At 43.2% G+C, this 15,108-nt stretch overlaps 1 protein-coding gene across 1 annotated transcript in view; it reads left to right on the top strand.

Annotated features, from left to right (window-relative positions):
• The first annotated feature begins 1,312 nt into the window (after positions 1 to 1,312).
• Positions 1,313 to 15,108, top strand: part of NARF (nuclear prelamin A recognition factor) — a 15,345-nt gene continuing 1,549 nt past the window's right edge. Inside the window, exons 1-12 of the mRNA XM_072351925.1 lie at positions 1,313 to 1,454; positions 1,756 to 1,827; positions 2,174 to 2,254; positions 3,141 to 3,284; positions 4,816 to 4,948; positions 6,142 to 6,276; positions 10,070 to 10,188; positions 11,049 to 11,178; positions 11,539 to 11,611; positions 11,889 to 12,026; positions 12,382 to 12,539; positions 13,074 to 15,108. The exon at positions 13,074 to 15,108 is cut by the window's right edge and continues 1,549 nt beyond it. Coding sequence (XP_072208026.1) covers positions 1,801 to 1,827; positions 2,174 to 2,254; positions 3,141 to 3,284; positions 4,816 to 4,948; positions 6,142 to 6,276; positions 10,070 to 10,188; positions 11,049 to 11,178; positions 11,539 to 11,611; positions 11,889 to 12,026; positions 12,382 to 12,539; positions 13,074 to 13,315 — 1,380 coding nt within the window. The 5' untranslated portion in view covers positions 1,313 to 1,454; positions 1,756 to 1,800 and the 3' untranslated portion in view covers positions 13,316 to 15,108. The remainder of the gene's footprint in view (positions 1,455 to 1,755; positions 1,828 to 2,173; positions 2,255 to 3,140; positions 3,285 to 4,815; positions 4,949 to 6,141; positions 6,277 to 10,069; positions 10,189 to 11,048; positions 11,179 to 11,538; positions 11,612 to 11,888; positions 12,027 to 12,381; positions 12,540 to 13,073) is intronic.

Genomic DNA, 15,108 nt, shown 5'->3' with positions numbered 1-15,108 from the left:
GGAACGTGATTCTTCCTGAATGACATCCTCAATGCTGGGCCTTTCTCCTCATACACATCCAGATACTCCAGAGGGTTTGCTTGAGGCCACGACGTGATGGAAGTTTGTGCAGCTGTTCCTGCACATCGCTGTGGCTGAATGGTAACTGAGTTTCTGATCTGACAGCGATTAGTTTTAGATTGAATTAGAAGGTTCAGTGTCCCTTAGGTTTAGGTTTAGATTAGACAGTCCAGAGTGAGCTGTTGGAACGCAGAGGGGGAAAACCAGCTAGCACAAGTAATAGAAGATACAAACTTCTCTGCTGAGTGTGTTGTGTAATAACTATTGTGTGCATGGGGAAGGACTGCAAGGAACCACAAGCTTGAATTGCTGTGCTTGGGAGTCACAAGGTACCAGCTGCTGGGTTTGGATGAATATTAAGTCCTCAGTGTTGGGCGTCCTCAGCCCAAACAAGCAGCTGACTTTCTATTAAGAAATCTATAAGCAGTGAGTGGTCTTTGGAAACTGAATGTTAGGCTGCTTTTAGCAGCAATATACAAGAGATCTCTTTTCTCTAGGGTTGAGCGTAGTGAATAAGAAATTCACCTGCTCCCTCCAGTCAATATATGCCATACAGCAAAACCGCGAGGGGCTGCTTTATTCCTGCATTACTAGCTGACAAAATGTTAGCAACTGCATGTGTGTCCAGTAGTAGGATAACCTGAAGCATTAATTAGGTTAGAAGTGATTTTAATATGGGAAACACCACACATACGCTCAAGCATTTATTCAGTGCCTTTAAAGCTGGCTGAAGTTGGTTGCAACGCGCTGTTTTCATAGCGAAACACTTTGTTTCTCTCCATCGTCCTTGCTATTGGTGCAGGTGTAAACGTGAAATACAGCAACAGGCTTCAACCACAAGAGGCAAAAAAAAAAGCAAGTGATGCTGTTCAGCACTATCTTTTACCGTCAGTTTTGTTCGGGCAGTACCAGGGCAGTCCCTCGCAGCGTGCACAGTGACGCCGCGTTCCCGTGCAGCGGTGCCGTTAGCGCTCATCGCAACAACTGCGTGCCTCAGAGCCGCTGCTTCTAACGGGGAGGGGTTTGCTCAGCTTGCAGCTCACGCAAGACTGACGAAAAGCAAGGTCGGAACCCGAACCCGAACCCGAACCCACACTCGACGGGCGGACGGACGCGGTTCTGAGGCCGGAGCTCAGCCCGGCACCCCCCGCTCTCTCAGCTCCCTCAGCGCGAGGCGGCGCGGTGAAGCGGGAGCGCGCCGGAGCCCTCCGCTCCGTGCCCGCCCCGCGGCGGGGGCGCGCACGGCGGCGGCGGCGGCGGCTACGTGACGAGGCTCATGTCCACAATGAGCCCCGCCGCGCGGGGGGGCGGAGAAGCGGCGGGCGAGAAGCTGCCGGCGACGCGGTGCTGAGACGGCTCCGTGCCCCGGCGGGAACGCGAGGCTTCGCGGTCAGGTACGGTGCCCCGTTGTGCGGTTTCCGGCCCCGTCCGCCGTCCCGTCGCCTCGGTGGAGGCGGTGGAGCCGTGGCCGCGAGGCGGGCGGAGCGCCGTGCCCTCCCGCAGCGGGACGGAGCCGCGGCACCCCGCGGAGCACGTGAGGGGCGCGGTGGGGCCACCCCGCCCCGGGGGCCGCATTGGCTGCGGGAGGGAGATCGGCCCTCCCCGGCCGCGGTAGGAGGGCAGGGGCACGGCAACAAAGGGCGCGGGGCCGGACGGGGCGGGCGGTGCGCGGCTCTGACTGCTCCTGTCCCGCAGCCCCGGCGGTCAGGCCGCGCGAGAACCGCTCGGAAGGGACCGCAAATGAAGTGCGAGAACTGCACCAAAAAGGTGAGCGGGGCGTCCCGCGGCGAGGCGGATCCGTTGGGCCGCCGGCTCCAAGGTCAGCGGGACCGCAGGAGGCGGGGGGCGATTGTGCGCCCCTTCCCCGTGTGCTGCCGTACCGCCGCCTCGGGATGGAGCCCCTAATGATGAGAATGGGAGAAGTGGTGGAGCAAGGGGGTTTCTGTGGGGTTGTTTCCGTTGTCGGGAAACAAAGCGTTACCTGTAAGGCTTCTATAGCACCATCCGAGCCTGTATCGTGAGCCGGACGAATCTGGAACTGTCAGTTCTGCAAACAGGTTGTTATTCAGCTCTGCTCGTGTTTTGTGTAATGTTTTATTATGCTTTGTTTCAGGAATGCAGTAAAAAACAGAAAAATGACGATGCGCAAAGTACGTCGGTGGGTGTGCTGAGTTCTAGCGATGACTTTGAGGAGGTAATGGAGCTTCTCAAAACAGCTATGCGTTCCCTGTACATCGCCCCAAAGGAAAGAAGTTCCAAATAGAGAACTTCCCAAGTTCTCATGTAACGCAAATCAGTTCTGACCGTGTCTCTGTATCTCCTGAGAATCAGGAAGTCTTTAAAAAAAGATGGTCTGTAAACAGAAAACAAAGCCCAGGGTTTTGTTTGTTGTTTGCAGGTCAAACTCTTACCTCATATCACTAAAGTGGGGACAGAGGTTGGAAGGAGGAAAGTGGGATGTTGCCAGTTCAGGTGCACGAATGTTTCTTAAGTATCTCATGCTGCTCTTCCATAAGTAACTGTTTCCCTGGCAATAGGTTCTTAACGGAAGGAATGTGGTTTTTTTACAAGTAATGTGGTCATCTTGCACTTGTATCTAAACATTCCTTTTCCCCACAGGTGAGCTGCCAGTGGTGTTTTAGCCATAAGTGCTCTTGATCTTACAGTAAACAGTCATCTGCCTTCTGTTTGCTGTACCTAGTGGTTAAAAGCCTTAGCCTTCTTATTAGCTGACTATTAAATAGGCTTAAGAGTTGAAATAAGTTTTCTCAGTTACTTGTTAAATGGCTGGGGACCGAGTGCTGAAATCCAATGCAAATCAAGTTACTGGATCAAAGACTTCAGGGCTGAATTCAGATCTGTGCATTCACACTTAAATGTTTTGCAGTTTCACAGTAATAATAGCAGACGAAGAATTGATCAAGTTATTGTGATCGTTTCTCTATGGTCTTGGGTGTTACACAAGTGTTGTGGCTTGTTTTGTCTTAAATCAGTGTATTTGTGCTCCACCAGGGTCACTGTGGAGGTACTGAGTTACTTGATCATTATTAAATATTTGTTCTTTTGTATTTTTCTTCCAGAAAAATGAGTTTTTTACATTGGCTAATGCTAAAATACTCCTTAGCGACTGCCTAGCGTGTGACAACTGCATGACATCAGAAGAAGGGGACAGAGTTTTCCAACAGAATCAGAAGGAGTTCTTTCGCATACTCAACCTTAATAAGGTAAAGTGGCACTAACAATAATAACTGCTTTCTGTGAGGAGGAGGAGATTGCAGCATGACTAAGCAGCTTAATTTCCCAGGGCAGATAATGTGAAGATTTGTCAGGGTATACTTTGCCCAAAGGGGAAGTGAAAACATAATGCAAGATGAATGGGGAAAGTGCTTAAAATACTTTTGCACTTGAGAAGCAGAATTACAGCACTGACCCTCAATGCTGAAGGAAAGTTATTGCATCTGCAGTAGTAAGACTTCTGGAAGTGATGATTTTGTAATTACTCTAATTATGAATTAGTCTGAGCTTTGTTATTCATAAATATTCACACCTTGGTTTACTGGGGCTGTTTTACTGGGAAGTTTCTGGTGCCAACGTGTTGACATAATACAAGGTTTTTTTGGAAGTAGAAATGTTTTCCATATACATTCGAGCTGCCTACAGAAATTACTGCTAAAAATCCATAGTGAAACAGGTAGGTGTGTTCTGATGCTGTTTTCTGCTAAGGTCTGTGTTCCTTGTGACCTAGTTGTTATGTTTGGTGCTCAGATATCTTGATCTTGATACCAGTTCAGTTATTTCAGTTCTTTTCTAGTCTTCCATGTCCTTAATTTGTAATGAAAAACTCAGAATGGGTGCTGTTGTTTTCTTTCATGTGCATGTAAGTGTTGTAAGTAATAGGATTTGTTACATAGTGATTCATTAGTTTTATTAGAACTAGTTTAACACTCAGTACAACATGATGATATTGTATGTGAAAGAGATAAAAAGAGGGTTAAAAAAAACTTATGGGTCACATAGGGTTCACTTAAGAGAGCCTGAAGTCCACACTTGGGAAGCACATGGGTACCTTGATCAGAATTTCACAGGTCCTGACAAGGGTAGTGAACAAGGGAGGTGCCTTCCAGATGGTAACGAGTGTTCTTCAGCACTCACAAATTCTAGCTTAAGGGTCTAGTTTAAACTTGTCAGCTTCCCTCAGCTTCTGCAGTGACAGCCTTAACAAATGAGACTTGTAATTTGCTGGTTTAAATGTGCAACTTGGAATGCCTGTGCTCTGGAAACAGTTCCTTTATTTTAATATATAAACATGCTGCTTTTTTTCTTATTTGACAATAGGAGCTTCTGTTAGGAGTCAAAACTTCATAGGTGCTGAATGTCTCTTAAATTTCCTCATGCCATTAGGGCACCAACCACAGAACAGTCCTAGGACAGATGGATTTCCCTGAGTCATACAGAAACATCATCTATAGGTGGTTAGAGATGAACACTGACAAGATCAGAAGCACATCTCTGCTGCCCTCAAGAAACACAATTTGTTGTATCGATGCTTACAGTTGGACTGGATGATCTTGTAGGTCCTTTCCAACCCTGTGATTCTATGGTGACATTAATGCTCAGCATTAATGCTCAGCATTCAGCTCAGTGAAGAGTGCAGGTAGAACAGTGAGGAGCTCCAAGAATGGAAGGGGGGAAAGTAGGAAGCCTTACCTGATGTAGTTACTTAATTTGTTTCTTTTGCTTTGTTTTGTTTACCAGAAGTGTGATACCTCAAAACACAAAGTGGTGGCAGTGTCTATATGCCCTCAGTCATTGCCTTATTTTGCTGCTAAATTCAGTCTCTCTGTGAATGATGCAGCCAAGAGACTCTGTGGTTTCCTCAAAAGTCTTGGTAAGTTTGGGTTTGTTACAACGATGGAGCACAAAGGGAAGATTATTTGGGGCTTTTGCTTCCTCAGCACAACTGCCTGTTGTGCAGTCATAAAGTGCCATTGCACAATGTAGTTCAGAGTTGAGTCTGAATTGCCTACTCTGTAATATTAATGATAGCATACCAGTATGACACACATTGGCTTTGGGAATAGATTTGAAGCATTGCAGTGCTGACAGTGAAGGTCACAGAACAGAAAGGCATTGTAGATCCATCTGTGTTCACTACCAAGAAATCAGGGAGGATTTGGTCATGAACTTTGAGTAAGATTTCCCCCTTGTTTTAACTGAGGAAGAAGGGAATTCTTATCCTAAATGCCTCCCAGTCCTTTGATGTGAGTTGGTGGAAGATTCTTAATTCTCGTTATTCTTCTGCATTTTGAAATGACTCACAATAACTGTTGCATTTGCTGAGTTTATTTTAAAGCTGGATTTCCTTTGTCTTTATATTATGTACACAAAGTTTAATTTGAAAAACTAAGTAGAAGTGTAGCTATAATGTGTGGTTTGTTAATGCATTTAAAATTTTTAATTATTATTTTTTAATCGTTTTTATGCATTTCTGTGGCCTGTATGTTATTCTCTACATCCAGAAAGAAAGCTAAATTCTGATGGGCCACAATATTCTTAGCACACGTTATTGTTCTTGTTGGCTGGCTTGCTGTGGGGATGTGCTCAATATTACATAGGTGTGTAGGGAGTGTGTTGCTAAACAGACAGATGGAAGGTCTCAGTGTTGGTGCTGTGTTCATAAACCTTTGCCAGCAACATATATATATATATATATATATATATATGTATATTTGAATAATAAATCACTTCAGCATATTTTATGAAGGATACTTGCACTTAAGAGTCACTGCATACAGCCTTGTGGTCTTGAGATCTCATAGGAAGTTTGTCATAAGGAAGCAAACAGTTATTTGAAATATTGCTAGTCAGCATTAGCAAGTTGGTGGTCCTTTTTGGTCCATGGCAGAGAAGATTAACTTTCCAATGTACAGCTTTATTTTTGACTAATCATGAAAATTCTGTAGAGGGTGAACGGCCCATTGATCTTCCAAAGGTTTTTTGATTGACTTGGAACATGGAAGGACACCTGGCAGATGGAAAACATTCCAGTAATTCGCTTTTCTTTACTACTTTGTTTCCTAGGGGTGCATTATGTATTTGACACCACTATAGCTGCTGATTTCAGTATCCTGGAGAGCCAGAGGGAATTTGTGCAGCGCTATCAGCGGAGGAACCAGGAGGAGCACGCCTTACCAATGTTTGCCTCTGCTTGCCCTGGTGAGAACTGATTCCTCCAACCTTCCTGTACCCTGGCCCAGTCTCATTAGGGCTGCCCAGGAATGAGGGTGGTTACATTTGGGAGCCTTGAAGAACATTGGAGTGTTTTGGCTGTGTAGTGAGAGGCACCAAACGCTGTGTGCAGTACTTGTTACCATTAGTGACCATCCTTAGTGCAGTGCTCCATGAGCCTGTTCTTATGGGCTATTGGCATTTGCCAGTGAGCATCACGAGCTTTCCTGTCAGAACCCACTGCAGCCTTAAATGTGAACCATGCCAAGAAGGAATGGATGTGATCATGTTGGATGAGGTATATGCAAAACCATCTGCATCTAACAGTTGTCTCCTGTTGCACCTTTATAAGAGGTGAGGAGTGCAAATTCTGGCTTTCTTTTTTTTAAAGAGAAACAAACAAAATATCCTTGCTGGTTGTCTGTGGTTGTTTCTGATAGCAAGGAACCTGAACTGCTGATGTTCAGTGTGTCAATGTGTGCTATTTATTATCCACCTGCATAGAAGCATGCATTACATTGGAAGGTCTGGATAATAAAGCTGAGGTGCAGAACCAAAGTTTGTAGTGTTTTGTGTAAAGCCTTAGGAAAAATTGACCAGAACTGCCATTAAGATGGAAGAGTTGGTGGCTGCTGCTCGTGTACCCAGACCACAAACTTGTGAACGTGGTGTTTCCTTTTGAAAAGAGTCTTTAAGGATTTTTGGCTACTGATGTAATTAAACCATCACCTCCATTATCTTATGCATAGCTTTGAACTGTTCACTTTAGCAAGAGACATAACATGCAGTGACTGGGGTAGTTCTGTCTAACAGCTATGAATTAATTTCCACTTGACCATCTCTACTGAGAATCCTGTGCCTGAGGAAGATAAAGTTATGAGAGAGTTCTGGTCTGTGTCTGATTCCAGAATCTGCTCTTGTCATTTGAGGTTTAAGTACTGACATTGGTACTTCTGTTTCTTCTGTATTCCCTGTAGCAGAAGTATCTGGGTCATGCTTTAGGAACTGCATACGTGTAAGAGGGAAAAGCTACTTTTCTTCTGTTAGTGTTATCTTAGTTCTACCTCTTATCTTTAGAAGCAGGCGTGCTGTAGGGTTTGCTTTTGAAGTGCAAGACGTGCAAATGCGTTGCTTATTGAAAAGAAATCCACAGGTTTTGAATTTTAGAAGGACTTTAGTTTTATGTATCTAGAAACAGAGCTAAGAATTATGCCCTCCTCTCACTGGAGGTAGACTGAAATGTTAATGGAGCACTTATCTTGTCCTCAGCTGTCCTACTGAAGTTGCTCTTGAGTGCTAGCAGTGGTGTTAGCTGTCTGTTGTTGTATAGATGTAGAGGTATGGGAGCTTTCCATTTCCTTAAAGCTGAGCTGCAATACCACTGTAAATACATTCTAAAAGTGTGTGGCATTTCATGGCCTTCAGGGATTGAATTTTTGGTGGTCATCTTTAGTGTAAGGTGCTTTACTGTGTTCCAGGAATTTGGCTGCATGCACTTTCTGTTCCTCACTCGTCTTCCTCTCTCTGTCCCCACATCACAGAAATGTTGTTTACTGTATGTGCTTGTCACAGAAATAGTCTTTATATGGCTCTATAGATCACGGTCAGTGTGAATTCAAATGTAACTGCTTACATCATACTTATCTTTGGGCGTAACTCCACACATCACAGTATCAACCTTTGCAGCAGTGGTCTGCTCCGTAAAATACACCCTAAGCAAAAGAGAATAGCTGGGGTAATCCCAGAACCTGGTGGAGGGGCACTTCATTATCTCTGCCCAAGTTGTTCTTACCTCCTCCTGCTGTTCTCATGAAGTCAGATAGTATTTGGTTTTAATTTCTTGTTCAAATTGCTGAAACGTGGCTACTCTTCTGACTGTATGCAGGAGTAATTGGTTCTTGAATGTCGGTGCTGATTAGCGACATGAAGCACTTGCTCTGGGAATCAGACAGCTTTAATACATTGCTAACCTCTGCTAATTAGTTAATGGGACAGGCTTACAGCCTAAGCAGGAAGAATGTAACCGTTGGGTATTTAAATGCTGTTGTCCCAGCCAACAAAACCAATTTGTTTCTACAAGAATGGAATTTTACTGTATTGGATGTTTTCAATTCAGTTTCTATGAACTTTATAAATATTTATGCATCAATATAATGTATATCTACATATGATTTCCTGATGATAAACCACTAGAAATAATGTATCCCAAAGTGGATCTGTAAGAATTTGCACAGTGCTTTATGGGGTTTTCTTTGGTTCTTTGATGCTGACAGCAGCCAGCACATGGCTGGGGATCTGAATGAGCTCAGGAAGGGTGTGGGCCTGTATGGGGACAGATGCACGCTGATAGCAGAGCTGGGTATCAGAGCTGGGTATCTGAGGCTTCCTGTCACTGCAGCTCTGGAATCCAGCCCTGCTGATGGAGCAGCTGGTGTGTGTGCAGAGTGTGGACAGCTGCCTGCTGTGCCTCATTCACCACGGCTGCTCCTACAGTTAAACAATGAGTGACACTCGCTGTGCAGCTGGAACTACTGGATGCTGTTCTGTCTGCTGTGGGAAAAGAACTGAAGAATTGCTTGGGGCAATACCTGCCATGGGATTGAATGAAGTTTCATTCTGGTCACGAGTACAATATCTGAATTCTACTTGGGTTCCAGCTTTGTGCTGTTATTGGCCTTTGTGGCAGCGCTCTGGCTTGCACACGGGTACAAACAACTGTCAGTATTTGACCTAAGAATTAAGTGGCTGCTGTTACCTTTCCTGGGCAGCATGCACTTCAGAGCAGTTTTTATGTAAATGCTGATGTGTTTGAAGGCTAATGAGCAGAAACATGCAATGTTTGTACTCCTTCACACCACAAGAAGTTCCCTAGGAGGCTGCGTTAAATGCTTCTGCACAGTTTAGCGGTACAATTTATAGTTCGTTCAGATTTTTTCTTCACCCACACAAAATCCTTGCTGTAAACGATGCTGGGCTGTGGTCTTCTCAGTAAGAGCTGTGATGCCAATGTAAAACTTGCACAGCCTGGGTATCTTAATCTGCGCATTTGTCAGTTTGTGTTTGGGAAAGTGAGGAATATTAGGGCTGCTCTGGGGAGTGGTGTGAGTGTAAATAACCAATTAGAGCTGAGATGAAGCATCCTGGTGGAGGGGATGGGACTGCTGAGTTACTAAGGCTGAATGTTGAACACAAAGAGACTTCAGTTAACTAGTATGCATGCGTGGGGGGTGTTTCTGAAGAAGGGATGTCTTAAAATAGTAAAAGAAGTCTTTTTTTTCCAAGGCTTAATCCATATGCATCTTGTGGTCATGCTTTCATGTGACTTCTGTTCTAGACAGGGTAGACTAGGTGTGCAGGTATTAAATCTCAGGAAACAGAGAGGTACAGTTAAGCAGATGAGCAGTGCACGTTTGTTGGAGTATTTACTGATCCAAGGGCCGAAATCTAGGTAGTCAACTTGTTCTTCATTAGCTGGGATCTTGTTCATTCTGCTCTGTTGAATCTATGCATTAGAAAGAATTCAATAGGTCATGCATTCACAGTGGTTTCCAGGTCTTGAGTTAATGCTGCAGTGGGTTATTGATAGCCAAATTGTAAAGCATTCCTAACAGATCCTTCCTAACAGAGGGGTTTCCAATAGGTCCTAAAGTGGAGCTTCCAGTTTATGCAGACTTAATTTTTCAAGGTGGAAATGTTCTCCCTGCTGTAAAGTTCCTCTAATGTCACCTTGCCATGCCTGTATGTCACCTCATTATCTAATGGTGCCTTGCTGCTGTTCTAGGTTGGATCCGGTATGCAGAAAGGGTTCTTACCAACCTTGTGACCCCCCACATTTGCACTGCAAAGTCTCCACAGCAGATCATGGGCTCCCTGGTAAAGGGCTATTTTGCCAGGCAGCAGGTTAGTCGTTCTGCTCTGTTTTTACCTTTGTATTATTGAAAAGATGGACTAAAATGTTTTAATACAGAAATGTAGATCTCGGTGTTTTCAAAGGTGTTATAGAATCTTCTCAGTTTTCTTTCACTTGAGGAATAAATGCTGCTCTACTGCTGTGCAAGGGTCCATGATACAAAGAATGTACAAAGACTCTTATTTAATGTGCTGCAGTGTGAGCTGGCAGTAATCCTTGTGCTGCCACTGGAATGTGGATTTAGATATGGATAAATTAAATCTGGGGTAGATAAAGAGATCCTTGTAAAATGCTGCCTGTGTAGTTCTACAGCAGCTGAAATGGGAGGAGAAGAGAGCACTGCAGAAATTGCTGGGTTGTCCATGGTCAGCAAAAAGCACCATGTCCTAGAAAATAATCCTGTTATCTTGTCAATTTCTTATGTTGAAAAAAAGGTTGCTATTCCTTTTACACATTGTACACTTACCCATATCCCACGTTATGTAGAGAAGCACTGCTATTTCTGCATAGATACAGAAGCATTGGTGGAATTGAATCTGGAGGGGAATGAGTGACAGCTAGAAAATAGAATTCTGAAATAGAAAGCTTAATTTGCAGTCATCTTCAATGCAGTCAAAAGCTACAAAAGCTACATGTTATGTGGTGTGAAGGAATAAGTAGAAGCTTCAGACAGAAGACTGACTTGTTGCTGATGCTTTTAACTTCTGGCAAGCCACACTTTCTCTGTGCTGCAGCCCTCAAACTTATTTCTAGAGATTGATTTCTAATGTTAGTTGTGCGTTATTTTTAGCCTATCCTTCAAGCTGTCTTTTGCTCTTCATGGGATTAACACTTGCTCTCTCCTCTGCAGAATTTGTCTCCAGAACAAATCTTCCATGTAGTTGTGGCGCCTTGTTATGACAAAAAACTGGAAGCCTTGAGGGAGGACTTCTACACTGCCTTGTATAACTCCCAAGAAGTTGATTGTGTTCTAACGTCAGGTGAAGCCTTTATTATTTGTAAAGACATTCCCAAATCTCCTGTGCTAGAATAGTGTTGATACAGGCTTTGTGATTGGTGGTGGTTGTTGTTCATTTGGTTTTCTTTCAAGTCTGCTTTAGCATTCGCCTTTTACCCAGACTTGACCCCACAGAGAGGCTAGGTAGCGTTATGCAAAGTCTGGGGGAAGCTGAAGGCCCTTCCCTTCAGGGCTGGAAGTGTCAGGCTCCTCAGTTATTGGAGGCAGCTGACCATTGAGAACTGGAGAATGTGGCTGTAAACACACGGGGGTGTAGAGCTGTTAAAGCACAACATGCATTTTGCTTTGCACTGAAAGTAAAATGTCCTACATTTTTCTACAGGTGAAATTGTCCAAATAATGGAGCAGAAAAATGTGTCTATGAAAGATGTGACTGAAGTAGCTGTAGATAGTTTGTAAGTAGCTTTGTTGTGGATTGCTTCCTTATGTTGATGTCAAGTAACAAAACCTTTGCTCACATTCAGTATCAATGTAAAACTTGATTAATCTGAAGTAGAACATTCCTTCTTGAAACTAGTTTTACCACATACCTCGATAGTGTTCAGATACGTTCTCAGTCACTGCTCTAAAACCCCTTTTTTGTGGGGGGAAGATGAGAAGGGAAAGAAAACATACTGCTACCTCAAAGCAAAGGAATGAAGTTGTGGAGTTGATCTTTTTATTGTTTCCTAGGTTTGGTGAAATAAAGGAGGGAGATGTAGTAAGGCATGACGGGAAGAGATCTGATGGATACCTGGAGCACATCTTTAAACATGCTGCAAGGGAGCTTTTTGGCATGGATGTCAAAGAAATCACCTACAAAGCATTAAAGTAAGCAAGCAAGCTTGTATTCTTGTTGCCTAGGATGGAATAGCAAACACTGCATTATTGCTCACCTTGCTCTTTTGTTATGTGTGGTTAATGTATTATAAATACATAAAGTTGCTGCTATAAAATAGTTTCTGTTCGCTTTTGTTGTGTTAATAACTTACTAGCTCTTCTAAGTTTCTATCTACTACTATTGTCCTGAAAATTCCACTGTGTCTTCTGTTTTACTCAGTTTGGAAACAGGAAGTTTGCATTTTTTGTTATCCTTATTCTGTGCTCTCAAGCATCTGAATGTGAAGTGACAGCTGGATCATCCCTTTGGTAACGCAGGGCTTTGAAAACCTTGATATCTTGACAGGAACAAAGACTTTCAGGAAGTTACCCTTGAAAAGGATGGTGAGACAGTGCTGCGTTTTGCAGCAGCTTATGGCTTCCGGAATATCCAAAACATGGTTCTGAAGCTGAAGAAAGGAAAGTTTTTATACCATTTTGTAGAAGTCCTTGCCTGCCCAGGAGGTAAGAATGGTAACGGATCCACAGTCATTGCACACACAGCTCAGATCTCAAAGACAGCTTGTCTGACAGCCAGGCACTTCATTTCATTCCTTCTTAATTCTCTTCTTAATAACCCAAAGCGCTTAATATTTAGTAAATGGTCCAGAACGCCAATTATGCACGTACAGGATTGGCTGAGAAATTGATTGGGTTTTCTAAAATTAACCATAACATTATTTGCTCTCTTCTGATCTATAAATAAATGACAACGTGGCTTCTGCTGTGATTATTTAAAACTTCAGAGGGAATACTCTGAAACAATGGTTGTCAAGGGCAAGAAAAGACAAGGAAGATAATTAAGATCATAAAACCACAGAGAAGGCAGGGAAAGACTGATGTGGGAACTTTACTTGCATCAAGATGTTGATATTGAAGTCACATGAAGTATATAGAAATTCAAGCTACTTTTTGTAGAGCAGTATGGGGAAAAAAAAAATTCAGGTTTCATATCAAATGTTGATCAGCGTTGTGGCTTACTCCTTTTTTTTTAATAAGGGTGCCTAAATGGAAAAGGCCAGACACAAACTGAGGATGGGAAACCAGATAAAGCACTGCTCAGCCAGATGGAGGACGTGTATGCTGCAATACCTGTCAGGCTTCCAGAAGCCAATGTGTACGTACAAAAGATGTACCAGGACTGGCTGGAAGGCATGGATTCCAGGAAGGTCCAGGAAACTTTGCACACCAAATACAGTGCAGTAAATCAAACAGCAAGCAACTTGGATATCAAATGGTAACAAATCAAACTTCCAAAATATTTGCTTAGATTAGTTACAAATTGAGCACTGGAAACATTCTATGCAATCGCAGATGCTATGCACTAGCCAAGTGTATGAATGAGATGCTTTCCAAATTGTGGATCATTAGCTGTGAAGAACCATTGCTTTTTGAAAACAAAACCAGAAGTCTCCTAAAGCCCTGGATCCTGCCGGGTTCCTGCCATTGTCTGTAAGCTCTTACTGCTCGTTGTCTCCTGTGTATAATGGATTTCTTTGTTCAAAAACATCACCTTGCAAGGTACGTGAGCACTTTCTGCCAGGTGCAGGGAGCGTAATTCTAAGATACTCCAGACTGAGGGTTCCCATTACTTCGCAGATTGGGTTTTTGCAAGAAAGTGCATCTTCTCCTACTCCAAAGCGTGCAATTTTCTCCCTGGGAGAACAGTCATCATGAAGTACTATATTGTTCCAGTTGTTATTTAGTAACTTGGGATTCACTTGTCCAGGCTGTGGGGTTATTTTATTAACAAGGAATTACATACATGGAGAGATGTAAGGAATTTATATATGCCTTCTGTCCATATTTGAACCAATGCTTTTCAGTTCCAAGCTGGGGTCACTGTTCTTTACTGATAAACCCTTTCGTAAGGAACAAGATGCTTCATATGAACCAAACATGAGAAATTAATGTGAAATGGCTGTAATGCTATCCTTCATGTAAAGCTACTTGCAAATTGGTTGGTACAGAAAGAGAACTTTTCCTCTGTTTTACAAACTCACAGCTAGAAAGAATGCTGCTGCTTACGTGCAGTTCTTTATGGAAGCAAAAGGTGCAGATGTGCCACCATGTGAGCCCGTGCACACAACAGCTTTGTTAGATCTGCCAAGCCAGATTTACAGCACTTCCATCTCACCTTTCACTACACAGAATACCACGTTATTCCTTTTAGTTTATCTCCATGATGACAGACTTCTGTGAGAGTCACTGCATGGAGTGCTTCCGGGAAACTACTTAGCAACACTTTTGAGGTCCAGTTGTTCTGCATTGGTGTCGTTCAATTTGATGTCCTTAATTTTTAGCAATGCCAAAAAGTTTTTTGTTTAACAAACATCTGCAGGTGTTGTCTGTGTGCAGACATCTCTGCAGCTTCATGGAGTGGTCAGAGTTGTTTTGTCCACCATAATCTTGAACATCAACCTGTTGCCAAACGCCTTCAGATTATCCTGGTAGCATCAAACTTGTTCTTGATTAATGGATCGTTATTACTTTAAGGTAGCAAAGTTTCAGATTGTTTTCCAGTCTAAAAATATAGATTGGCTTCTGCTTTTTTCTTTCCCCAGTTGTTTCAGGAAGTGTTTGAATGCACCTTGCAGATTTCCCAGTCATACAGCTGCTTCTGTGCATCACTTCCAGTACTGCAAAAACCTGTTTGCAACCAGCATTTAACTTGAACACAGTGGATGTGCTGAGGGCACCAGGAAAGGCAGTGCAGGTGCTTGCAGTGGCAGAACAAAGGCTCAAGGAGGGGGGAGAGAGAGAAACTTAAGTAGGTTACCCTGATGACAAGAGAGAGCTGGATGTGAAGCTGTTAATAGAACTGATCTCTTAGTTGGACCTCCAGCTAAATAGAAAGTTTCACTTTGAGGAATATTGTTTCAAATGCACATGAATGAGATCACTGCGCTGCCTGAATGCACACAATGAGATTATTCCTGTAAATTAGCCTTTGTAAGTTGTTCCTTGTTTGAAGAAAAGAAAAACACAAACAACCTTATTCTTACGTGGTGCAATATCAGGACATCTACAGAAA

The sequence above is a fragment of the Excalfactoria chinensis genome, chromosome 17 (assembly GCF_039878825.1).
Source record: "Excalfactoria chinensis isolate bCotChi1 chromosome 17, bCotChi1.hap2, whole genome shotgun sequence".
In the NCBI taxonomy this organism is placed as follows: Eukaryota; Metazoa; Chordata; class Aves; order Galliformes; family Phasianidae; genus Excalfactoria; species Excalfactoria chinensis.
Note: the sequence above shows the minus strand (reverse complement) of the source record. Positions and strands in the feature narration are given on the sequence as shown.